General features: G+C 38.5%; 1 protein-coding gene across 1 annotated transcript in view; it reads right to left on the bottom strand.

Annotated features, from left to right (window-relative positions):
* MRPS5 (mitochondrial ribosomal protein S5) overlaps nucleotides 1-26,808 on the bottom strand; it is a 59,544-nt gene that overhangs the window by 27,508 nt on the left and 5,228 nt on the right. The window contains exons 2-5 of the mRNA XM_085311262.1: nucleotides 23,955-24,092; nucleotides 11,349-11,474; nucleotides 10,808-11,041; nucleotides 5,989-6,023 (exon numbers count right to left, since the gene is read on the bottom strand). Coding sequence (XP_085167388.1) covers nucleotides 5,989-6,023; nucleotides 10,808-11,041; nucleotides 11,349-11,474; nucleotides 23,955-24,092 — 533 coding nt within the window. The remainder of the gene's footprint in view (nucleotides 1-5,988; nucleotides 6,024-10,807; nucleotides 11,042-11,348; nucleotides 11,475-23,954; nucleotides 24,093-26,808) is intronic.

Below are 26,808 nucleotides of genomic sequence, written 5' to 3'. Positions count from 1 at the left end.
TTTTTCTTCATGTCTGAAGTCAAATTTCCCTTGCTCACTATTTAAATCCATTGCTTCTTATCCTTCTYATTGCAGACATGTAAAATAAATTGCTCCTTTCCTCTTTGGAACATTTTTGTATATACATAAAACACCTTATGACTTTTAATTCTCCAGCATGACATTCCAGTACAACAACATCATCTCAGAAGATGAAAACCACTGTGACAAGGAACGGTTTTGATATGTTAGACTCTAAACACTCATGCAACCAGCTGCAGTCTCAACTGGYGGTCCTCAGAAAGATGGTGGTTAGGACAAAAAGCATTTATTTGCTCACTTTTCAGAAGAGGACAGAAGCCTCGGATGCTTTTCTGGAGTATTGCCATCAGCCAGCTCGACTCCTATCTTCTCTTGTTCGTCTTTTAACTTTCAGATAACAAAGGGTTCTGAATCAGGCTCTTTTGTTTAATGAAATGTTTTTCATAATCCCTCTCTCTTGACTCAACCAAGCTTTTGAATCACTTGAAATAACTCACTTTCCAATGAGTTAAGCTTGTACATAGTTAAGATTGATTGCGGCTATATTAACTTTGCTATTACTCTTGCATCCTGCACACACTATTTATTAGTTACCCAAGGCAATTTTAAAGGCATTTGATTTTAACTCCAGCAAAATCTTCCCTATTCTGCCCACACRATGTATTTCAATGAAGATAAAGGATAGGCTCCTATCACCACATTAAACACAACAGTGAAATTTGCAAAAGTTGGTGCAAATAAATTCTGAATTCAATGTTTCTTTGTGGAAACTACCTGGCAAGGAATGGCAGTATAATTTCCAGCAAAAGGCAGTAGACCATCATTCTTAAATACAGGTGACAGGCACAGTGGCAGGAAGTCAAGAAAGTGCTAAAAACAAAAAAAAAAGACAGAAAACTGCCTCTTGCCTCCACCTAAGAGATGTGGTTCACAGCTAATACATCTGTTTCCACATTGCTCCCTAAAGCCCCTAAATAAGACACACTGAAATGGATTATTAAAGKATATTATTTATTTCCCTAATTTTAAGTATCTGCTTCTTTCTCAGAAGAAAATGGAAGCTAGATACTAATGTTGCTTTACAGTCTCTTTTGCACATCCTGTGTCCGACTCCTAAATCCTATGCAGCCTTGTGTTGCCATGATGCCTGACAAGCTGATATATAAAAGGATTGTCCATTACTCTGATTTTCTGCTCATCACATTTGGTACTGTTCTCAGCTGGGACATGGCCATCTCCTCCTCTCTTTGACTACCACACATTTAAAGAACAACCTTTTCCTTTCTCTCCAAACCAAGGAAGTGCTGCTTGCTTTCACAGTTCCTTAGCTAGCAGTTCTGATTTATGGTCAAGGGACTGGTTCACTTTTTCCAAGGCCTTTCTCCAAAATAGGAGGTATTTGGCCATGCTCCAAGAACAATATACCCAGACATAAGGGCTGGCATGAGAATTAACGTTTGGCACTTGCAGCTTGCTTAGAGATATGCACTGCAGAAAAAGAGTTGCAGCCCCAAAGAGGAAAATCTCAATATAAGATTTGACTCTTGACCATAATGCAAAATCTTGAGGCAGAATAACTGCTTTCAAGTGCATCCTACTAATTAAGAAAATGTTATTCTTTGCCAGTTTTGTCAGACATGATTTGTTTTTAAAAAGGATTTGCATGAAGAAAAAACACAGCTAGACACAGCCTTTATCATAAAGACACAGGTACAACATAAGACTTCTAAAAATGCAGGCAATATTTCATAGAACTGTTTAATAAGCAAAGTTGTAGTAGTGATGAGTAATGTGATGAACGGTTACCATTACCCATTTAAAATTGCAATTTGTAAAAGCCTGCTGAAAATATACCRGAATACAAAACGGTATCTTTGAAAGCTAACTTTCCATCTGCTACTGTTGACTGGCAAAGCCACATCTGAAAGGGTAGTGAATCCTCCTACTTACTTAATTTCTCTGGACTAAAACCACAATTCACTCACACAATCGCCAAAAGGCATGCRGCAGCTTCAGAGATGCATGCACTTAGTGACAAACTACTGTTTATTTTCAGGCTGTGTCATCTCTGCATGAAAATTTTAAAAACAAAGAAGAGGTCATGACTGTGAAATATTCATAGCCTTATAGTCACCCCAAAGGCCTTTGAGCAGATTACTGCATATCATGAAGACAGATCCAGCAAGCATGTATTGGCTCAGTTTCACGAAATTCTCCTGCAAGTGACCACACTCGCATTTTACTGCTTTAGCTATGCTGTAATTAGGCATTACTTTCCAAACTAGTTTTGCAAATTGTGATCACACTAAATGGACATGAATGTTTCTCAGGGTGCTAGTTTGAATATCTTTTTTTCTTATCACAGTTCTGCAAATCCCATCCTTTTGAGGAAAATTTTGCTCTGATAAGAGACTGCATCGTTAACACCGGGATGAGAATTTGGCTTCCTCTTTCATTAACATTTCCCAGCCAGTGACAGAGGATTCCTAGAAGGGAAAAACAGAGCATTCTGGTCTGAGAACTGCTAAGCAGATAAAATAGCACAGCAAGACACCTAAACATACCTAAAGACACCTCTACTTCATTTTGTTTCCTGAGCTTCAGAAGGTTTGACTTGTATATACATGTACATTTATTGCTCCTAAAATTTCATCTCAACTACTGACACAAGCAGAAAAATCATGCTCCAAACTCGTCTTGAGACGCTGTCTTTTTCCTCTTAGTRGTATATTAAAAGAAAAGAACCTTGTCCCTCCCTACCTTTAGCCTGGCACCTTTAAACCTACCAGAGCATCTACAATTGGATTTCCAATACTACACAAACATCAGCTCATGCAAAATAGCAGGGCTTCTGTTATCTCAGCTATGAAAAACCACCTGTTTATTAAAGTGGAACATGTGAAAAGTCTCAGATGATATTGTATTTCAGCTGCTGTTAAAAAAAATGTTAAATGAGACTGCTAGTTCCAGTAGTTGAGAAAATACAGTCTTGCCTTCCTGATGAAAACAGTGGTCTGAAGAGTTCTGCCTCCATCTCAAAATATTAATTACTTGGTGATGACTGCGCTTCAATACCTGCATTTAACATTTCAACAATAATTACATTATCAGGCAGACCAGGAAAAAATAAAAATAATAGCRCCTCTCTGACAGTAGAAGGTAGAGAAACAAGAGAGAAAAAAAAGAAAGAAAAACCAAGAGGTTAAATGCTACAGTGGAGTCAAAAGGAAAGTCCATTCTACCACTGAGTGATGCTGAGTAGGAAGCCAATACATCTGCATAACAACTCAATGAACAGWCACTTTATTTTAGAGTGATAAAAGGGTCATATGTCAGCATTCTTATGTGCAAAGAGACCTGTTATGTATCTATCAGAGAATGCATACTGATCTAGGTTTATACCTTGGCTCTCAGATCATGATCAGAAATGAAAGGAGTCTCTTTTCAAAGAGGCAGTCAAACTTGTATTTTTTTTTTTTTTTAATCAATGACGTAGTTAAATATTAATAGCAAATGAATGTTCTGATGATAACCCTGAGAGGAGCGCAAATCTGGTAAGCAATTTCATCTGTTGGTAAGTAAATAGCATGAGAAGTTAAAACGACAAGTTTATAAAATTACTTGAAACGTGAAACTGCTGGGTTGATTTGTGCCACTGAGTATTTGTATAATAGGACTGAATTTAATTTACCAAAGTACAACTCAAATTTCATCAAAATGTCCTTAGGGATTCATTTGGCCTCCGATAGTTCAGCGGCAGTTACTGGAGGCTCAGGTTCTTCCACTCAGGGGGCCCAATTAGGCAAAGAGTCATTGTACAGTAARGTCTTATTTCAGTTATTTCCAGAATTGCAGTGCGCTTTGACAACCTTCCCTGAAGAAGGCTCTGCCAGGATGTCTTCCTCCAGCTGGCAGCTCACATGAAGACTCACAGGCATGTTGTCCTGCTTTTGGAGGGGGCACGTTGTCCGTGTGGCTCCACAGGCTACTGAGCTGGGCTTCAGGGCGTGAAGCCCTGACCATGGCTTTCAGATCTGAGCCTACCAAAAACTGCTGCAAGTGATGCTGAACTTCTCCCACTGTCTTCTTCTTCATCATTAAAAGCAATACCTTTGAGTAAGGAACACTCAGCCAAAGCTTCTCATTAATGCTTTCTGATGGCCCAAGCTGGTAGTAGTCAATTTGCCGCAGTTTAGAAGGTCATCTTTTCAAATGCCTCAATTGTTTTGGCAAAAATCAAATCCTTTTCGCACATCAAGTATTTAAAAACGATTACAACCAAATTGTTAAGAGTTCAGCAGTTTAAGAAAATAAATGCCAAACTCCTGGACACGGACGGAGCTGGAAACGAGCTGGCCACTGCTGCCACTAGTCTCACTGAAATAAGGATGCAACTAGAAGGGAAGGGAACAAGTAGGGAAAAAGGGCAAAAACTGCTCTCACTCCCASAGCTGCCATCTTTCTGGATGCTGTGCATTGTCTGATTCTGAACTAGTAGCAAATAAGTCACAAGAAATCAATTTATATCTGAAGTCATGATTCCTCCTCACCAATCTTTACACATGTGCCCTTAGTTCCCTAGCAACTAATGTATTTCAAATGAAAAACAACCTAATAAGTAAAAAAATAAAGATAAATGGGAGGTAACATATATCTTGTGATAGCATGTACTTCTGTAGTACTAAGTATTAATGGTCTGCTYTGGAATGAGTTGCATTCTCCAGTAAAGACTTTTCCCTTGAGAAATAATAAGGGTCCATTTATCTGCAATACCAACATGTTATGTTTCACCACCAAAAATCTATTTCTTGTTTTCCAACCAAAACTCACTTTTACTATTATCAATGGATTATTTTCTTTTCCAAAGAAAGCCCGCTTTGACTCTCTGAAAAAACCTGTTTTTCTCTGACCCCATTCCCATGCGTAGTCCTGCTGAAATCACTACTAAGAATTTGAGTGGCTAAAGAATTTTTTTTTTTTGGTAGCATTAAGGATCTTAGCCTGCAGCTTGAAATTTTGCTGTCAGTTAGAAAACATCTCGAATGGCAAGGATTTAGCTGTCAGCTAATATGTCTTCACACCAGTCAAGGGATTGCATATAACCAGTTACACACTGGAAGAGTTGCTGCATGTTTGCAGAAGGTGACACGGTCATGAAAAGGAAGACTAAATATCTTAAAACCTCAGTAGCTTCTTAACTTACTATGAAAGAATTACTTACTGCTTTTGTTTATAATACCTTGTAACTGTGAAAATAGTTTGGTAAAGTCTACAGAGCTTATAAGCTAATTTTGGCTATGTAAGTTTATGGAACGAGTTTACAGTTAAATTCCAACTCCATCACCACTTTAATGTTTGTCATTATCATCAAGTGCCAACAAAAACTTAAATTCCTCTAGCATTTTCTAAGATGATTCACTGATTTCATTAAATACTTGGGGCACGCAGAATGCTTTTCAGCGCRTTTATTGTTCTTTAAAACATTCTGCACTGCCATTATGAAGTGTCACTCAGCCAGCCACAAGGTTCAAGAGTATCTAGAATACTTCCACAATGTCCAACCACGAACAAATTTGTGACATAAGCRTATGGGAGTCAGCTTGACTACTTCCAAACAACAAGACAGCGGGATTTAAAGAATATATTAGATCTTATTTACTAAGAGATAATGAAAATGTTGGAAATAAACACAGGCAGACACCAGCATCTTTTCCTCAGTTAATGGTTTTGATTGTCAGCTATTTTTGAAATGAGATGATGTAATGTGAGCTGTTTAGGAATGACGGTGGAAACAAGACCTGCATTATTCCTGGTATTACATGCTCGGCAGAGAAGATGCAATTGCAAAAGAACACTGGACTAAATCCTATTGCTTTAAGAYTGACTTATCAAGGGTTGATAAATAAAGTGCAAGACCACTAAAAAATAGTGATAATTAAAGTCCTTGAATGCTTTTGTAATGCTTACCTCAATGACTCTCGTTTCAAAATCTTCATAAGTCTCTGTTGGGAGAAAAATAAGGTATTACATTTCTGTGTATTAACTATCTATCAGCATAGCTCCCTGCTGGTGGTGTAATTTAAAAAGGATCTAATATTTAATACTGAGGTTATTTTATAAATTACAGTATATAAGTAGAAAAGGAAAGAAGAATTTGAACATACATATCTTGAGTTGCTTTCTTTTTAAAGATCTTAAATATATTTTGTAATTTGACTCCGTATATTGATTCTCCTTTAGAATGTTGGTGAAAAAACAACATACAGCCCTGATTTATAAATCATAAGATTTTTTCCATTTCTTTTGTTAAAAAAACAAAACAATATTTGTGAAGAAATCTAACTTAAAAAAAATCTCTACTCAAATGATGAACTCCCCAGAAAGTCTAATACAATTCTTGTTATAATTAAGAGGTGACAACCATTAAACATGCTGTCTGTGCTATTTAGGAAATCTAACTTTCAGCTGCAACGAGTACTTCATCTTTAAATACTGTGCACGCAGAGAAGCAAGAGGGAAACAGTATTCAAAGAATGTCCAACCTAAATAACCAGAGCAGAGCATAGGAAGGAAAAAAACCTCTGATTTTCCAAATGGTAAAGCAAGATATACAGATTTAACTCCTTTGCTTGAACATCACACACAAAACTACAGCAGAGCTGATAAAGAYCCCAGATGTCCTGAGAATTTGTTCRATATTTTGGCCATGAGGTACACCYCCTCTCTGAATTTAACCTGAAACTTTCTTTTGGAAAGCCCCGCAAAACTCAGCATTTACATTTAAGTATTTTTGTTAAATCATACCTAATCTTCTTCCCAATTTTCTACAGTTGCAAAAATGCTAAGATAAATAATTTTCCAGAGCATGCAACAGTAACAAAATATACTCAGTTTTTACTGGCTGGCCACAGTATCCAATATTRCTTAGAATATTTTGAAGCTTGTATTAGATAATCAATAGAGATTCAAGCAAATTGCAAGTATTTTTGGTAGCATTTCCGTGAAATTCCAGAAAGAGACCCCCCTCTCCAAAAAAAAAAACCCATAGCTGCTTCAAATAACCAAGAATCTCCGAGTGAAACTATTTCTTCTGTTTCAGTTTCAAAAGCTGCTGGAAAAAATGTCTCTGTCAAACAGAACTGTAGCATTATTTTTTTTTCTGTCCAGTGACAGTTCAAGTATTTTGCCTTGCAAAATGAAGATTGCTTCCATGTCAAGAGTGCATTTTAGTCCTGTCACCACACCGGTGGTAAGAACGGTGTTCAGGTGTACAGCACATTATTCAACTCTAAGAGGCAAATGCATCCTTTCCACTGCACAGAAAGATATTACATTTCTGCTTTGTCATTAGCGACTTCAAAGAAATAAGACATTTCAGAAATGCCTTACAACCTTGCAGGGGGGAAAGTGCAAAGCCACTGCAGCACTCTGGGCACGGCATGACAGCTTATCAATGCACACTGCCTCGCGAGACAGTAACTCAAGGGAGAGAGCTGAAAGCAGGCAGACAGGGAGAAGCCCAGGCAGATCTGATCCACGGGCCTTCACCCTGGCGCACTCTGTAAGAGAAGACAGCAAGTAAATCCCTCAGGCTTGGTTTTCAGCAATCCTACCGGCAGCACGCAGCATTCATCTTATAAAAGCAGGCAAAAACGCTGTGGGTCACGGATGCTGTCAGAAGAATGCATTTTCTCCAGAGTCCTGTTTCAAACTTGATGACTACACAAACACCTCAATATAAATTTTAAATATCTTTGCTCACTGGTGTGTAACCGAGAGCCCACTTTTATTCATCTGTATTTTAATACATGCACTTTTTCCATGTGTAAATTTTAAACATGCAACGCAAGGAGTCACCTTTTACTACTCTTGAGGACCCTCTCCTCCCTCATCCCCGAGCACTGATTTTTAAACCAACGGGCAGTGGACTGAAATGCAATGAATCCTGCAGTATATGCAGGATTGATGAGACCCTCCCATCCCTCCGGCTTTTCCAACTGACCTCATGAACCGCATCATTTCAACTTTACATAGGAGACCAGGGTTAATTAAACATTTGATATGTATTTTGTTCGTATAGTCATACTGAGGTTCTGGAGAAAGACCTGGGAGCTGAAAACGCTGCCATCAGTGAGAACTGGCAACCCATTCCTTCTCCAGGGGTTGCCTAATGATTTACATATTGTCTCCAAAATGATAACAAACACCATCATCTCACTGCAATTTAGAGAGACTTCTTAGTCCACAGGAAGGTCATGGGAGAGAGTAAATGCCAGCATATACTCAATCCTTTCTCTGAAGCYTCTTCAATTGCAAAGGACCACTGTTGACTTGGAGGAAAAATAATCATAGTTCCAACTGAAGAGTACTGCTCTTTCTATGCTGATAGCTAGCATAGTAAGTAAAGAGGTTGCAGGAGAAGGCCCCTCAGAAAGAAATGAAGCACATACAATCACAGTCTGTTCTCAACTGCTGTTCAGTACTAGAGAAGCCCAACCAGAAAGGAAGGTCTGAACTGCAAAGCCTCCATCAGAGCTCAAGCTTGCTTTGGCCCAGGGCATCCAAAAGTGCCATGGTCTCAGGACAAAAGGATAAACTGGGTTTTGTTGCTTTGGATCTATTCATTTTATCACCCTGACAGTGCTTTGCAGATAGCCAATGTCCCGGTTCCCCTGTAAAATCATTTAATTAACTCCTCTGCATAAGACGACAGTTACAGAATCACGGAGAACTTGAAAATCTCYGATTTCTAATGGATTAAGAGGAAATTACTGCATGCTAAGCAGAAACTGCTTTTCTCAAACATATTTAAAATAAAAGCTGACAGTTCTACTCTCATATTTTGCTTGCAGCACCCTTTCCTCTTTTTGTTTGAACTTGACCTGACTACTACAGCCCCAACATTGCCAACTTTAATGCAAATGTCCAACATCAATAGCATCAGCCACACCAAAATCTAGGAGAACAGTGGAGACAAACTCATACAGGCACAAATGTTGTTTGCAACAGCTGCCCTTTCTTTTAATGGAATAAAATATTTGAAAATGCATTTCAAGTTAGAAACAGCATAGTCTCTTATTCAAAGTAAAGAACTAGAACTACAAAGTCTGGACTTTCTCTATATTCCACCTCAAACTTTATGGGAAATTTGAAACAATTTATGACCTTCTCAAATAATCTATTTTTCCACTTGTAAGACAGGGGCAACTCAGTGACAGGCTGCCTAGTCCATCCTCCTGTCACTGCCTTTGATGAAATATTTGCTTTCAAGGAAATAAAATGAAATGCAAGGGAGCAGCTGTAGCTAACCCTTCATTTATATACTTCAGTATTATGCTGGTATTAAAATACAGGGGTATGCTCTTAAAATTCAAGACAAAATAACCTCCCCAAAGAGATCAATAGGCAGGCTCTCCATAAATTCACAAGATAAGTCCGAGGGAAACAACATAACTCAGATGCTACTGTGACATAAGCCATAAAGCCTGTAAGTCACAAAGCTATAAGAATGGAAAACCTGGGAAGGGGGGGAACAGAGGAGTAGTAGATAGTAGCAAGGGCATGAATTTACAAGAGCAAAAGCTGCAAAAACCGCCAATAAAACTTCAGTCTACACGGAMAACAGCATTAACTCACACTAAAAAGATAATGCTCTCTCTTCCTTGTGACCTGGCACAAGGCACATGTGGAATTCTGATTCCAGGTCCAACAGCATATCACCGGAAAATATTCACAGAAAGGAAGAAATTCATAAACAAAGTACTAGGCAGACCAAGGAGCAAATGTGACTGAAAAATACCAGAAACCAATATTATTGTGATTCCACGCATGCAGTTCCCCATTTATGTTTGTCTTGCTGCAAGATATGTCCCAAGATCCGAGCTTGCACTGGGAGAACATATTACTAGACAAAGTGAACTCTGAAAATAATGAGCCAAGCTTAACTATTAAAATGACTGGAGTCTGCAACAAGCCTGAAACAACAATGCTAGAAAATAAGAGCTTTCTCACTTACCTCCTTTAACTATAAAAGTCTGAAGATGACAWTAAAAACACAAGCATCATTAACTGCTTCAGCTGAGTAAAGGGAAATGTTCATTCTCACATTTAACTAGTTGAAAAGAGTTGTTTTTACTAATGTTAAATAAAGCTACCAGAGAATTTCTAGTGGTCTCAAGAACACTTGCTGAAACAAAAATTAAATTTACTTTTCCAGTCTACAGGCAAGACCTCCAGTTTCACTATAAGATTTAGGTAAGCAGCACATAAATAATGAACATCTATTAACTACATTCCAACTACATCTTCTTAAATCATACTCCATTAAATGAACTAGAAAAGAAAGGCTCATTTATCTCATAGGATCCTTTAAAAGACTATACAACAACACGGCTCCACTTCACACTCCAGACCAGATGTAAACACACAAATAAATGTTTCCGTACTGTAAGACTCTTACAGCAGTTTATAACATAATATAGTCTATCTAATACATCTATAATACAGTATAACACAATGTAATCTATAATATAGTAGTCTAACAGCTATATTGAACTAAGCAGTAATTTAAAAGATTTCATTTGTGTTAGTACAGTCTGCTCTTTGATTTAGTTGCCTTGATTTATGTATGGGAGAAGATACAGACAGATGCATAACAGAGAAATATAAAATGGATTTTCAATCACAGGGAAAGCCTGCATCCCACTGGAAAAGTCTGGATCCCACTTTCTCCTGGACCCTTATCAGTAAGATCAAACAAAACTAGAAAGATACTCAGCCTTCTTACCTCCATTAGGACCTGGGTCAGGGGGGTCCAGAATGACACCTCCCCAACAGCTTCCACTCCAACCTCCCTCTCTCTTAACTCTTATTTTTCTTTTCTTCTCCCATGTATCTCTCTGCTGAACAATTTCAGACTGAATTCTCTCTCGTTCTTCTTTTTTTCGTTGGGTAACTGCCTGGACTCTCCCACTTTGTATCACAGGAGTATTAAGACCAGGCCAGAGGAAACCATAACGTCCTTGAAAATAGCAAAAACCAAAAATATGCATTTTATTTTAGGACTCAAATTCTGTACACTGGGAAAATCTAATAAAATGGAAGGGGTAACAATGCTCATGTTTTTAAAATGCGTTCTGTGATACAGAATTTATATTAAAAACCCACAAACCACATCAACCAACCACATTAGGACTGTTTTTTAATAAGAGAAAAACCTCTAAAGCTTTTCTGACACTATGGAAATTAACAGCAATTTGTCAGATTATAAAACCAAGAAATACTATAAATGAAAAAGTCAAGATATTTCTTCTTATTCATGAATCTACCTTCACCGATCTCCTGGCCTCTATTGAGATTCTTCCTTAGCTTCTTCTTCCTTCTCTTTCCTCTTCCTTTCYTTACTCCCACACCAGTCTCTGCCAAAGCTCCTTTCCATAGCTCATCAGCTGTCACTGAAATGAGAAAGCTTTCATAAGTAATGTACAAGTACAGCTTATACTGGAAAATGAAGCYGAACAAATAATTCAGAATGTTAACCCCTGCTTGATCTTTGCCGTGATTTGGTACTAAGCTATAGGACTACTGCTTTACTAAGAAAGTAATTTCCTACTACATGTACATACACCTGTTGCAGATGTACCTCTACTGCCGATGATGACTGCAATAAGATAGGCACCCAGCTGAACGCCTGKTTTTTTGAAAAGATATTCAAAATCAATTTAAAGGTAAACAAGGCAAATAATTAATTTCACTCTACTGTTTGCCCACCTAATAGTAACAGRGGGCTTCACAGAATCACAGAACGGTTAAGATTGGAAGGGATCTCTGGAGATCATCTAGTCCAACCCCCCTGCTCAAGCAGGATCAYCTACWGCATGTTGCCCAGGATTGTGTCCAGACAGTTTTTGAGTATCTCCAAGGAAGGAGRCTMCACAACCTCTCTGGGCAATCTGTTCCAGTGCTCTGTCACTCTCACAGGGAAGAAATTCCAGAACTGCCTGTGTTTCAGRTTGTGCCATTGCATCTTGTCCTGCCATGRGGCACCACTGAAAAGAGTCTGGCCTCATCTCCTTGACACCCTCCCTTCAGATACTTATACACATTGATAAGGTCCCCTCTCAGTCTTCTCTTCTCCAGGCTAAACAGTCCCAGCTCTCTCAGCCTTTCCTCWCAGGAGAGATGCTCCAGTCCCTTCATCACCTTAGTAGCCCTCTGCTGCACTCTCTCCAGTAGCTCCATGTCTCTCTTGTACTGGGGAGTCCAGCACTGGACACAGTACTCCAGGTGTGACCTCACCAGGACTGAGTAGAGGGGGAGGATCACCTCCCTCRAACTGCTGGCAATGCTCTTCCTAAGGCAGCCTGGGACACTGTTGGCCTTTTGGGCCACAAGGGCACACTGGTGGCTCATGGTCAACTTGTTGTCCACCAGCACTCCCATTACTTCCTCATATTCTAAACAAAAACCAACCAAAAAATGAATTGTTGTCATGAGGAAGACGCTGCACAGACAGTACTGCATGCCGGTAGTGCAGATGAGAAGGTTGCCACCACAGAACTGGCGAGCACAACCACTGTTTTATTTGCAGATTGATGTTATCATGTGCTTCATCCAGAGGCAATGTTCCTATGACAATTCCAATCTTTATCTCAGACTACGGACTGATTCTGTTTTATCTAAATTAGTCATCTGTAAATGCTTTTAACCAAGGGAAGAAAAATAACTATACTCAAATGTCTACAGTTTCTCAGCAACAATTGCCAGATGAATCCGTGTGAGAGATCCTGTCCTGCAGACTGGCAGCTGCACTGGTGCTGGGGAAGCTCTGCTATGGTGGTAGTAAGGTAAAAAAGTGGAGTTAGCCAGGACTCCTAGAGCTAATGCTAACTGCCCAAGTTTATTTTTGCATTAAGTTTGAATACAGTATCTAGGTTGCTCTTTCAAAGGTGTGATCTCCCCCTTTTCATCAAAAATTCTTTTCAAACTGGGACACATAGATGTAACTCTTTGAGAAGYACATTCTTGAAACAAAGAGTCAAAAGTCAGTACCTTAGAAATGGTTACAGATGAGAAAGGACATACAATACTACAAGCTACAAAATAGCATTCCCATGAGATGGGCAAGAGTAGAATGGCCTAAAAAGTCACTGAAATTATGTATCTTGTAGGAATAGTACAGCAAGCCAAAAAGAGTAATACAGGTTTCATGTCAGGCTAAACAAGTGGAAATGTCTGTGGACTGCAGATAACAGTGACATTTATCACATTTCTTACATGCTGTGATGCAAAAATTACACTTGCTCCTGGGCAGGCTTTATTCCCTGCACAGAGGAAATAACTATCTGAAAATACGCTCTCTTTGAACACTCAAGTGAACACTAATGTTGAGATGTTAATGGTAAAAACACRGTAACTTTACTGAATGGCTGGAAACCAGCATCTCCACAGCCAGCCACAAGAAAGTTTGCAGCTCAATACAAAGAACTGAYGGACATAACTGTGTGCTAAATATCAAAAGTACCAGAAGAAAGAGGAGGAAAAGCTACATCGCTCCCTAGAGAGCAGGTACAGGTGAGTGAATATTGTCAGCTATCAGGATGGGAAATGTAAGAGGAAGCAGTTCAGATCTTGCCAGGGCATGGCTCTGTGTGGGTACTGGCAGGACCAAAATACCACCAAAGAAATGTGAATCYGCACAGAACTCACCAAACAGAAAAACTTCAGTGCTGACTGAGCGTGTTACTTCTAATAAAAGACATAAGCTGCCATGGGTAGAGGACAATAGATAAAAAGTTCTGAATATTACCCCAAGTTAGCATTGCCTTAAAGTTTAATAAAAAATTACTGGTAAGCAGGTGATGTATCAAGTTATGGAGCTTTCCACATTTTTAAAGTGGACTATGAGACTTAACACGTGAATTGGAAGCCTGACAAATGATTGCACAGACTTAAGCTTCTTAGTTTCTTCAGAAAACATTGCGTAACTAGCAGATTCAGTGTATTTATGATAATGCTGCTGTCCTGGAAACAAGACATGACAATAAGGATGCGGTCCATGTATGTGTTTCTGTGCAGGGTTGCAATCTGGAACAGTTCCCCAGTCTGCTTCAGTTCATGCAGCCTCACAAGCAATCCTGCTGACTACCAAGGAGGCTGCAGAGTAACACGAAGAAGCAGCTGAGATAAAAGAACAAGGAGCTCTTGAGCTGGTTACACAGTCAAAAAAACASTACTTGGAACTGTATTCTAAGTATCTAGGTGATAAAAATCACTTAATCTCAAAACAGGGAAAGTAGCAAAAGCCACAGAATAAGGAGATTGCTTTGTACCAAAGGAGACAAGTCAAGGCCAACAGATTCAGCAAAGATGGGGTCAGGCTGAGACTAGCATTGGCCTCAAGCACCACACAAAATCTGACAAAACTAGAACCAGAGGAAAAYGTCATGTTTGGTATACCAAAATGCAGTTCAGCTAATCAGTCTATAATAATATCATCATGTATTTGGAAAGCTGTTGGATTTCATGAAACACATCAGAAGCCTGCAGGCTACCAAGCTGAGAGTTCTTTGTAAGATGGGAGATATCAAACTGATTTTAAGACAAAGTGACAAGAAGGGAAATAGGCCGCAGTCAAGATGATTACAATGGTGGGAACATTGCTGAAGACGGACAGACAACACAGCAATGAGGGAAAAAAAAAAAAATCAAAATCTGGCCATAAGAAAGGTCATTCTGACTTGGCAGCCAAGCATGAAGATGATCAGAGAGCATACACAGRGGCAGGAGCAAACCCTGGTTAATGGAGGATATAACCCCATTCAGAAATGAGCATCACCATACCACTTTTCATGCGGACAATTACCAAATAGCATATAGCTACTAACTGAAAAAGAGAAACCGTATGATATGTAAGATTTTATTGCCGTGGCCTAGAAAAAAAATCCACTATTCAATTTTGTTGAAAGCATGCTTTACGCAAGCTGATCACCAACAACTGCCAATAATAGGTTTGTATGACGCCACTCCATTTTATCTTCTACATAAAAGATGGTCGTAATGTTCTGAAAAGGATTTGTTTTTGTGCACTTTTATACTACCCCCCCCCCAATTTTAGAAACCAGACAGTCTTAGTGCTTACTTCAGTGGAAGATGAATATTAGACTATACCTCAGTAACTCTCAAGTACTACCACACAGTCTTGCTATAAACCACATCAGAAAAGAGAATACAAGAGCCTGATAAGCTGAGATTAAAAGCAGATTTCCTTGCCTCCTGCAAGACGAGACTATAAACTAAAAAAAAAAGAGAGAGAGAGAGAGAGTAAGTAGGCAAATTGATGGGAGCACTACTTGTAGATGCAAGTAAAAGGGAAAGAAAGGATTAATTTTGTAAAACAGCTACAGAGGCTAGAGGCTGACACTTTCCACTTACAAGCAATTTTTGCTTGAAGTATTTTGATGACAGAATAGTCTTAAAGCAGAACAACAGTAGAGATACAAAGACATTAATATAACTGACACAATAAAAAGATTTATGAACGTGTCATAATAAATGTGCTTACCCCAACGCACTATTGCCCACAAATGCCACTACATCTATGTATCTCTATCACCTTAAGAAATTTTGTAAGATCTTTCCAGTTGCTAACATTCACTTCCAGGTTTTGGCTCTGACTATGTATTTTTATTAGYAGACAAATAAGTATGCTATTTTAACCGCTCCCCTTCAAAATAAAAAACTGGATTTGGAAAAAATAGTCCACCTGACATGAAATATGAAACCACACCTTTAAAGAGTATATGCTGCTTATTTATCCTACTGCAATTCACATGAAGTTTCAGCTTTAGATAAATGACAGAGTCTAGACTCAGCTGCTTAATGACCAAAAGCAGACAATTTTCCCAGGGCAGGTCAGCAGCTTCTGAATCAACTCCTCCAGGGACCAAGCACCACAAACCTCAAAATTTTATACTCAAGTGCAGAGGACATTTCCTTGACCTTGTCTTCTCCAACGAATACATGCTTCTCCATCTCCGAAAAAGAGACTGCACTCATGACAGAAAGTTTACATCGGTTTAAAAGCAGCTGAGCAATTCACAGAAGAAAAAGCCACCTAGAGCTACAGATGACAAAACACCATGTCACAAGTCATTGAAGGCCACGAGGACTTTTTGAGGAAGTATTCCTACACACTCATCCTACTCTTACACTCTTCCCATAGCATCTGCTGCTGCGGGAGGCAGGATGCTGGCTTAGATGGACATTTGGTCCAGCCAAGGTCATTCTCAAGCTCTGTAAGCTCAGTTCAGTTTTACCTTACATCTAGAAACCTCTCAGACACCACTGCAGTACAATCATATAATTTTTGCATTGGATACCTGTTGTTTTTGAGAAACCTTTTYGAAACAGGATAGACTCTAAACTCTGGGAAAAAACACGCACTTCTATCACCTCACCACAACCAGCAGCTCGGAGGATCCATTAAGAAAAGGCTTTTTTTTTTTTTAATCAAAAGCAAATAACAGGCCTGTGCTCAGAGCTGYCTCCACGTATAACTCAAGTAGGATGAGACTGGAGAAAATATAATGTCACTAATTCTACAACTTGGCGCCTCCAAGATGTCAAGACAATTCAAGTTGTAGAATAAGATGTTATCACTGTAGAGGATGTTAAAACAAAACAAAACAAAACAACTCACGCCCACTCTTCTGTTCTTTGACATGGTTCTACTTTCAAAATTCTAGAGCGATGGCTAACGTTTTAAGGATGTGCCATCTCTGGTAAGAATCGTGTAACCACACATTAGACAACACAAAGTCTCTCTGTGCCCCAGACAGGTTTTAAACAAATTCTTCACTACTGGAAATTGCATTTAAGCATTTGTTCTCAAGTGAAAAAGCCTCCAGAGAGGTCATCCTGTCGGTGTTCATGAACACTAAAGAGTAAGTAATCCTTCTAAAGCAGGATTTGATGAGATTCTAGAAACTTAGATAGTTAAGTTAATCCTTCTACCACTTTGATTATACGGCTAGTATCTAATACCAGTATTAATGAGAACACAGCAATCCACTCATTTTTAAATTACTTAAGTCCTCAGTGACAATTTAACTGTCAGTAAATTGATAGTCTGTTGAACAGAAATTTTTAATGCAGGGCACTGACACTATGCAACAAAATTATTCAACAGTCTCGTCACTGAGATGCAGGTAGAGCTGGACTGCTCCAATTAAAAAGAGTTTTATGATCTTGCAGTACCAGAAAAGACAACAGCAATACCATCTCATCAGAGCTAACCAGAACGGTCTACAGGAATTCTGAACATCTGGTTTTCCTTGCAAAATKACAACTTTCTTCAGGAGCACGAAAAACCCAATAGCAGTTTTATTTTTAAAACTTGGAACAGATCTAGCTTGTGTTGGATTTGAACCTATATTTCTGTTATTTTCAACAACAGCTCCCAATGACATTTCAGCATTTTTCACCATTTTTTCCAAAACCAATTATGCGTAAATCTCCTAATCCTGGTGACCTACATCAGCAAACAAATTTTGTATCATCAGCCATGGCACTCCTGTAAATCTGAAGGTGCTCTACTTGTATTTAATACATTTGCCCAGTGCTGACGACCTCAGAAAATCAGTCACTGTGACAGTGTCCTTCTAAGTTAYGCATATGCCCATTATAGCAAATAATGCAAATATGCCACAAAGCAAATAAACTCCCCGTCACTTTTTAGGAACCAGCATTTAAATTGGTCAGTCTAAAAAATGTCCCTACAAAGATACCTCTATGTGTTAAGTTTAGTACTTCGGATTCCATGTCACAGCCTCCATGCTAAGTCACCTCCATAATAAAGCTATTTAATAATTTAACGGCTGCTACAAAAAGACAAACGTGCCAATTTATGAAAAAGGTATCAAGGGAAATTAGGGAACACAAAGGCCCCGCACAGTAAGCTTGCTTTCACAGCGGCTAAAAATCTTCGCCGTAAGAGCAACAAACCTCTGYTCTTCTGACAGGTTATTTTTTCACGGGCAGCATCTCTACTTCTTACTGCTAGTTGGGTTTCCACAATTTTGAAACAGTTAAGAACCTCATCCACCAACAGGCTTTCTGCCTTCTATTTGTTTTGCTTTTCTTAATGTTAGTGCTAGTTCCTGTAGGTATTCTTATTCAAACAAGCTTTAAAAAATCCTCTGTACGCTGCTGAAGGCTCAGCGGCTACCTGCTTACATAAATAAGTTTAATAATACCATTAAAAAACCCCACCAGGTCTCTTATGTGGATTGCAGAACAAATCTAGCTTAGATGTGCTTGCAAATTTGCTGGAAGCAAAGGATGTCTCTATAACCTAACTGTTGTCCCATGCTATCTACAGGAAAGTTTAGGGCAACTTCTCAATAACCAGAAACAAAACTATTGCATTCTGAAATTACAAAGAAATCTTTGTAATTGGAAAACACTAYCCTGAAAAATGCATTCAAACTGCTACACAATGAATAACTCTGCATAACTGCAAGCTTCCAGTACGCTGTCAAAGTGCATTTGCAGGAGAATTTAACATTTCTTTAAAAACAGCAATTCAGCAACTTGTCAGTGGAAAGCTACAGATGAGAGTTCCTCAGGATAGCCATAAATCAAATCCTGAATAAATCCTGCTACAAACCTAATCAATAATAGATAAAAACTTGTTAAGTGAAACAAAGAACCAAAATGGCTGCAAATAATGACTGTAAATCCTGACAAAAAATTGAGAACTTACATTTCTTCTTCATAGCAGCTTACAAGAATAGATGCTGGGTTCAGGCTAATATCTTTTAAATCTTTCATTTCCAGCTTTTTGTATTTTAAAAAGTATAAAGATGGCATCATGTCACCGGATGGATTTGGAGGATGCTGATTTCAATGAGGTTTGCAAACTCAACACCATTGGTCTAGATCATTTCCTCAAAATAAAACAGCGGCCGCTTGCCTGAAATGACTTCAAAGATATACTGCATAGTTGCAGATCAAGACCAGAAGAAACAGCTCCCTCAATAAGTACTATTAACTTTAAGGCATTTTATATTAGTTCCCCTTTTCCTGAATAAAAACAATAAATGAATTCTTCAACACACACACACACACACACACACACACATGGAGAGAGATACCCCCCTTGTAAAAGGGAAAAAACAGACAGTTCTACATTTGGAGATCTTTATAGCATTGTTAATGCTGAAACAACAAAACTGTTCACATTTTATTGTTGGCAGTGACTAGTGGTAATTTAGTAATTGTTTATCCAGAGCAGTCATACTCAGTTTAAAAAATAATATTTTAAAATGGAATTTTTTTTTTTTAAACTCTGATCTTCAACTTGGGCCAATTTTACCCAAAGCAAACTCACACAGGAGAGCTGGGAAAAATTAATATAAARTGTAATTAAAAAATAGACTTTCAAGAACTGATGTTTCCAATAAATAACCCAAACACAAAGGTTTACACTGAGTACAATTCCTTACAGTAAGCAAAGCCTCCAGAGACAACACGTTACTCCTAAGTATGTTTTTACATCATTGGCCAAAATGATTCCCCTTTGGTTGCTACAAACTAGGTCTAAAACCTCTGCAAAGTGGTCATCTTTCTGCATTCCGTATTCTAACCTAATAGGCAATGTCATCTAGCAACAAAGAACTTAAGCTCTTCCTTTCCATTTGTTCCCAAGTGTAATTAATGCAATTAATGTATTAAGTAGGAAAGCATAATTTTGATATAATCACAATTTCATACGAAAGTTCATCAGCCTCGCGTAGACTTACATACGCAACGGATGGTGAGGAAATTGTGCTTGCTTGGTATTACCGCAGGGTTTGGATGATTGGGGTCAAAGCTATTCTGTACAGGTATAATTCTACATAACAGCTTGATATTCTGTCTGGGAACAAGTCAAATGGTTTCAGTATTCAGGACCACATCTGTGTGCCCCTGCTGCCTTTGACAGTGACAGCCCCTATATTTCAACCCAATTCTGTGGCTATCCAATTAAAACAGGGTCCATACCTCACATTTGCCTCAGCTATACCTCAGATACAGACACATATGTCTTCCACGAAAAATATACAACACTTTTTAAAATCAATGCTTGTCAAAGACTGGAAGTTTAAGTATCTGTACAGAAAGTCTGGATCAGTGCGAGTTCCTAGCCTGTATGCATGCACATGAAAACATGTAGATACACTGAGAGGCAGGGAAAACAGATCTGCCCTATCCTCTCTCACAGAATTTGGGCTGAAACAGGTACAACCAAGACATTATCTGCACATGCCAAGATCTGTTTAGACACATTGGAAAAGGAAGCAAGATATTTCACAGGAAGGTATTCAGTATGGTTTGAAAAAATCAGGCCCTTCCACAATATCTCCAAGCAAGCATGTGAAATAAGTATTTTGAGGACTGTAAACCTAATTGCTTCTCATAGTGGGTGGGTGGGAGGGGGCAGGGAGGGAGGGACAGAAACTAAGCCTGGGATAATAAGATCAGTTTAAATCATTTCATTACAGACTCACTGATACACGCTGTTGGCCAGGAACAAACCCCTGTGTACAGTTCTACTGGAGTGCAGTAGCTAGCTATCTGGATAAGGACCACAGGCTGCTTGAGAAAATTGCAATTCCTCCCCTTTCAATGACTTAAACTATTTTTAAAGGTCAAGCCAAAGGTATATATGACCCTCCTAACAAGAGGATGTTAACATTTTTAAGATTATGATGGAAGAGAAGTAAATCTTCACTAATGAGACAGAAAGGTACTGTCACCTTCTTCCGTCAGAAAGGACTGTCATTTGGTTGACATTTCCCTTGAAAATTGTTTCACATAAAATGGTTATATCCGCATTTTTTAATGTTACCATATTTTTAAAGTAACTCCACTGCTGGAGAACATGAGTGCCATAATGTGATTTATATAGCTAATATCTTACTTCATTTGAATTTTGATTCTTTTTTTTTTTTTTAAAAAAAAAAACTATTCAAAGAACACCAGCATGGAAAAAAGGAAGGGAAAACAGCTCAGCAAGAAGAGCAGTTATGAAACCCTCAGCCTTCCACCCAAAATATTACCAGCTAGGAAAAACAAAAAACAATCTCCTTGCTTTGAGAGCATTTCTAGGGAAGAAAGAAGGCTTCACAGAAGAAAAAAAGAATCATCACAGTTAGGTATTAAAATCCTGGTGGGACTTGAAAAAATAAAAGGAGAGATGCATTTGTGAGAAAGGTGACTGGCCAGCACGAGCAGAAGACAGTGTTGCAGATGGACACCATCATGAACAAGCGTTATGATGGTGCAATTTCATGCACCTAGTTTCATCCAGCGGCACTGGAGCTCTTCGGTCAAAGGACTCTGCTGCTTCCCTTTTATTGTCTCACCACTGCTATCATTGGTATGGAACACAAAACTGTACTGAAGAGAATTTAAAAAGCCACAGGGGCAGAAGATACCGCAAATTGAAAAAGCAAACATCTAAGAGCTAAGATAAAATCAGCATTGGCCTCAAACCTGCAAACAAATCAGCTCCACAGAGCTCCCATTACAGTCAGTTTGATAGTTTCCCTTCCCCTTGGCACCCACAGAATTGAGCCAGTGCTTTGCCACAGCCTCATCACCCATTTAAATGTCTCCTCCTTCTCCCAGAGATACTCCACAGAAATCAGCTATTTGGGAGTTTCACACATACCTGCTCTCTCCAGGCACTAAGCCAGCTTACTTCTCACTCACCAGATGCAGCTTCTGTTTGCTACCCTCCGCACTTAAACGTTCTTTTCAGATACTTCCAAAGTCCAAAATTCTCCATTTCAGCCTATACCTGTTCTCTGACATCCACCTTTCTGATACACGTGCTCCCAAATATCCTTCGGAAAACACTGTACAAAATATGGCAGGCAGGTGATATGCCTTCAGCCCCACAACTTGARGCAAGACATACTGGGTTCTAAGACTTAAATTTATGTTCACAAATAGAAAACTACATATAAACTGCACAAAAATTCACTTTTTTCTTTGTAAACAGCATATCTTTCCAGTGCATGCCTCCAAGTGGAAAAAGAACAGTAAAAGTTTGAGAGTAATCATAACTGAAAGAGTAGCGCCGTACGCTCCATATATCATTACCTGATTAGTATGGGGATTCTGTAGAGTTGGCTCATGCTTGAAATCAATAGACTAATTTTACATTTCCAAATGAACTGCATGATGAATTGAACAAAGAAAAAACAATTACTCTACTCTCCACAGTCCTGTGGGATCTCTTATTTATCCAGCTTGCTTAATTGCTTTGAAAAGCAGAAAATGGTTCTTAAGAATCAAGGTTTTTATGTCCAACACATTTCTGCAACCTGCCTTTTTAACAAAATGGCCTACCAATAGCTTACAAAGTGAAGCAGACCAAGACTTTAAAATAATAGTCTCGTATCATTTTGCCCACAATCTGTTTTTTAAAAAAAGAACAAACAAAACCACAGATTGATTTCCATAATAGAAACTGATGTCAGAAGAATAGCACTTTGAAACATAAAATTCTAAGTCTTCCAGATTTGATGGCTACAGTCTCTGCTGGATTCATAAAGGAGGTACGCAAATTCTTGCAAACTATTATTAAATAATCTAGTAGTTTTGTGCAGTGTGCCTAAATGTAGCTTGTTTAAAATGTTAAAGTCAAACAATAGGATGTCATTGCAGCAAATGTTTTGAATGCAGTCATCTAACAAGTGAAATGACGGCTGGCAGAACTCCTGGTAACACAGACCTCATCTAAGCTTTATGAATATGAACAGGAACATAATTAAGAAAGCATCTAAGCAACAAATTATAACCACACTGCAATGACTTGCAGTGCTACACTTTTAATTTAAGATAAACAAAATAATAACTGTGCTTAACTTCTCACAGATTCTTATTTTGTGACTGCTTGGGTGCCTAAAAGAAAATCCCAATTGATTTTTTTCTGCAGTGGGATGCTTAGAAAACCTTTCCTGCATAGAGTCCCTGCTTCATGTTGCAGCCCTTTGCAGGTCTTTTAAGACCTGTCCACCCTTAAGTTGGTTTGAAATAGTGAAAGTTTACTGAATAAGAGGAACAGCAGAGTGAAACTGCTTAAGCCTCACTTCTTTAGAAAATAAATGAAAAAGAAACAGAGTATTTTCTACCTGGACATCAAAAAGCATAAGAAAAAACTGTCAGTTCTCTAAGTTTGATCTAGCAGAGCTCTTGCATTCTATGAATTGCAAAAAGTCAAAGAGCTGTGACTCTCAAACTGTTGCAGCTACCTATGCCAGAGATGTTCTCCTGCTCCTTCCCTTTCCCCATGGGAAACTGCCACAGGTTAGGGACTGCAAAACAGGTGGAGTATCTGCCCCTCAGCTATCTCAGTTCATAGTCTCAAGCGTGAAATTTAAGCAGTCAGCATTTCTCAATTATGTTAAGCATCTGTGTAATTCCTTTCAGGACTGGAGGATAATGCTGCAGCTGGGCAGACAATTACCAGGACATTGTCAACACTTTTTGTTTAGCCCTTTATTGCTTTTTAATTAGTTAATTTTTGAGAGAGCACAGCTTGAATAGTATCTCTTGCCTGCAGCTCAAAAGCACTTGGAAAATAAACATACAATTTATATTTTCAAAAAGGACTAAGAGACCAAGGGGAAGGTGTTTCCTTCCTGCTTACTTTCACTGTCAGATGAAGCCTTACTTGCTATTAAAAGATAATAAACTGACCTTGTGCATTCTGTCAATAGCTGTAGTTACAACAGTAAGCTTAGGAGATATGTAACTAGAGTARAAACAAAAAGTTACTATAAACAGATTTTCACGAGGACTGTGTCTGTCTAAAGCAAAGTTATGTATCCCTCTTCTATTTTTTTTTTCGGGTATTAATTGTAATCCAATTCAAGACTTACACATATTGAAGAAACTGCTTTGTCTGCATTGCTCCACTGTCACGCTTCGGGGGATGGAGATGGAACACCGTGTCTGCAGAGCCCATGCCAGGCTAGCGTAGGAACAGCAACTCCCTTTCACTGGCACAGAAGCAAAGCCTGAGGATGAAGACACAGAGGTGTTAAAATACAGAATATTTTCATTTTGAAAATAATATTTCCCTCAAATATGCACAATGGAAAAATGGAACATTTATTCACATAGTTTAATTTCTAAAGGGAATTCGATTTATGCCTACTGTCTTGAAGTACAAAGCAAGTTGTAGCAGGGCRGACCAATATTGCAACAGAAAATGTCACAAACAGAAGCAAGCCAGAAGGCTTCTAACATATTGCTGATAGAGTGAGAAACCACCTTCTAAAAGGAGAAATATTCTCCTAGCATCGAAACATGCAATAATGCTCCTGAACACAGAGATAAACAAACACATCACAAAACACTTTACGCGCTATGAAATCCAAACCTGAAATCATCCTACTGAAAAGTGTAACATCTTTGCCCATCTAATTAAAGGTGACTGCCTGGTTCAGTTGTGTATTTGGGGGAGGCAGAAAGAGTAGTTCCACATTCAAAACGAGAGGCTCTGTCCCCCACACTATGTTATTCCAACCCAACAGACTGKGCTCCTGGAAAGGAGAACGTACCTCCAGAAATACCTGCCCAGCGGCCCTCTGAATTTGGTGCAGGTTTGATTATTCTAGACCTAGCCAATTATACACACACTTGTCATCTACCCACCAGATAACTCCAATATAGCATACATGGCAGTACAGCTTAAAAAAAAWWAAAAAATCAAGACATACAGATATGCTCTTTTATTAGCCAAAAGGAGCACTGTACAACTGGGGCTCACCTACAGCAATGAAAGCAAGATACATACTTCCATTTATTGCCCAGCGCTGCCTACCAGTTTCTTTAGAACTAAGAACGTGAGTTATCCGAAATCAGTATTTTTCCTACCTATGTAATAACCAATCCAAACAGCATGTGTACTCAAGAACCCCAAAAGCGGCTATACACTCTTCTAGTCTTGAAAGTAAATATTCAGCTTGTTATACAGAAATTATATTGTAACTACAAAAAAATCTACTTATTTCTAAAGGAAATATATTTAAATTCAATCTTTTCAAGTAGACTTTAAATGCAAAATTTATGTATGATTTCTGTCCTATTCTGTTAGCATCTATTATCGATAAAACAACTGGCCATTTTTTGAAGTTAGAATAGTACCTTCTCCTACACAAGTAACAATTAATTCAGTTAATTGGGGTAATGAAGCAGGAATTTCTAGGTTTCTCTCACGGTAATGTTTACAATAATGTTTATAATGCAAATTTATCTTTCATTGTTATCAAAAAGATAAAGTAAATAATATAATTTTATTACAAAACTTTTGTGGAAAAAACTATTAAATTTCATGAAGAAAGAGCAGCCTAGGAACAAATACAAAAAAAAAAGTAAAATATTCTTAAATATCTGGTTAAATTCAAAGAGAATAGAAAACAGATCATTTAGAGTCACAGCATGAAACTCCCACAAACWATATACTAGTCACCATTCAAATACTTCCTTTTTATTTCAAAACTCCTACCAAATTAGCAGTCACCCCTCATATAGAACTTCATGCAGGCTACATAGATAATGTTAACGATAAACCTACAAGCATACAATTCTTGAGCTGTTTTGTGTTCTTAATATGCTTTTAATGACAAATTGTTTATCTATCAGATTAAATGAAGAGATCAACCGAGAACAATTTTTATAAAAATTACATGAGAGATTTATCTATTTCTTGGAATCACACGCAATTAGAGAAGMTCTTTTTTTTTCTTTTTTTAAGAAAAAATCAATTATCTGCAAAGTAATTTCAATTTGCATTGTGTGGCAGTATTTATAATTTCCCTTGTAACATCCTTTAATTGCCTACAGCTGGAAATTAATTCAAAATAACTTGCAAAATCGCACCCTGTCTTCTTCTCACATTTATACCTCCATCACGACCTCCAGTGGCACAACCATTTTTCCCCCCATTGTAACACTTCACGTGCTTCCTGCAGGCCTGTAAATGATCTGTTGACACACATGAGYACATCTACTAATCATTGCTAAGAAAGATTAAAAAAAAAAGCACAAGATTTAATACATCTAGTTCTTAACACCTCTGGAGAAACAACCTCATTTGGAGATGGTAAGAACAGATGTATTGGTTCAGGCTAATGGTTTATCTAGGTCAGTATTCCGTTTCCAACAACTCACAATAGCTGCTTGGGAAAGAGTAAAACCAGCAAAGAYGTATGATGCTGTCCTCCCTAGTATTTTCTCAGTCCCTGACTACTTCCAGTTCTGGTGACGTGCTCAGAACCGCGTAAAYAGCTTGCATCCACAACATCCCGCGTTGAGGTGTTTCACAGGCCCGCTATTCACTGCGTGAAGAACGAGCTCCTTTTGACTATCTTCAGCTTGGCTCTCAACAGCTTCATGCCTAGTCCTCAGATCGGAAGGGTCGGCCAACTCTTACCTACCGTGCCGCGTTAATACGGCAGACCTCTCTCGTACCTCTCTCATGCTTAAGGCATTCTTCATCGCTTTATGCTGTAATTCATTCACCATTTTATTGCTGACCCCCTCAATCTTCTTAAGGTCCTTCAGCAACTCTCCAGAATCAGTCTTTCCTTTCTGCTTCAAACAACTTACTATCTGTAGCAAAATTACTTATCTTGCTGCTCACCCCCTCTCCYGGAGGGTTTATGAACATAAAACCTTTGTCTCCACCAAAAGAGCTCTGACCCTCTTTCCTGTCTTTCAATTATTTAT

The sequence above is a fragment of the Rhea americana genome, unplaced genomic scaffold, assembly GCF_003343005.1.
Source record: "Rhea americana isolate MKP2758 unplaced genomic scaffold, rheAme1 scaffold_109, whole genome shotgun sequence".
NCBI classification, from domain to species: domain Eukaryota; kingdom Metazoa; phylum Chordata; class Aves; order Rheiformes; family Rheidae; genus Rhea; species Rhea americana.
Note: the sequence above shows the minus strand (reverse complement) of the source record. Positions and strands in the feature narration are given on the sequence as shown.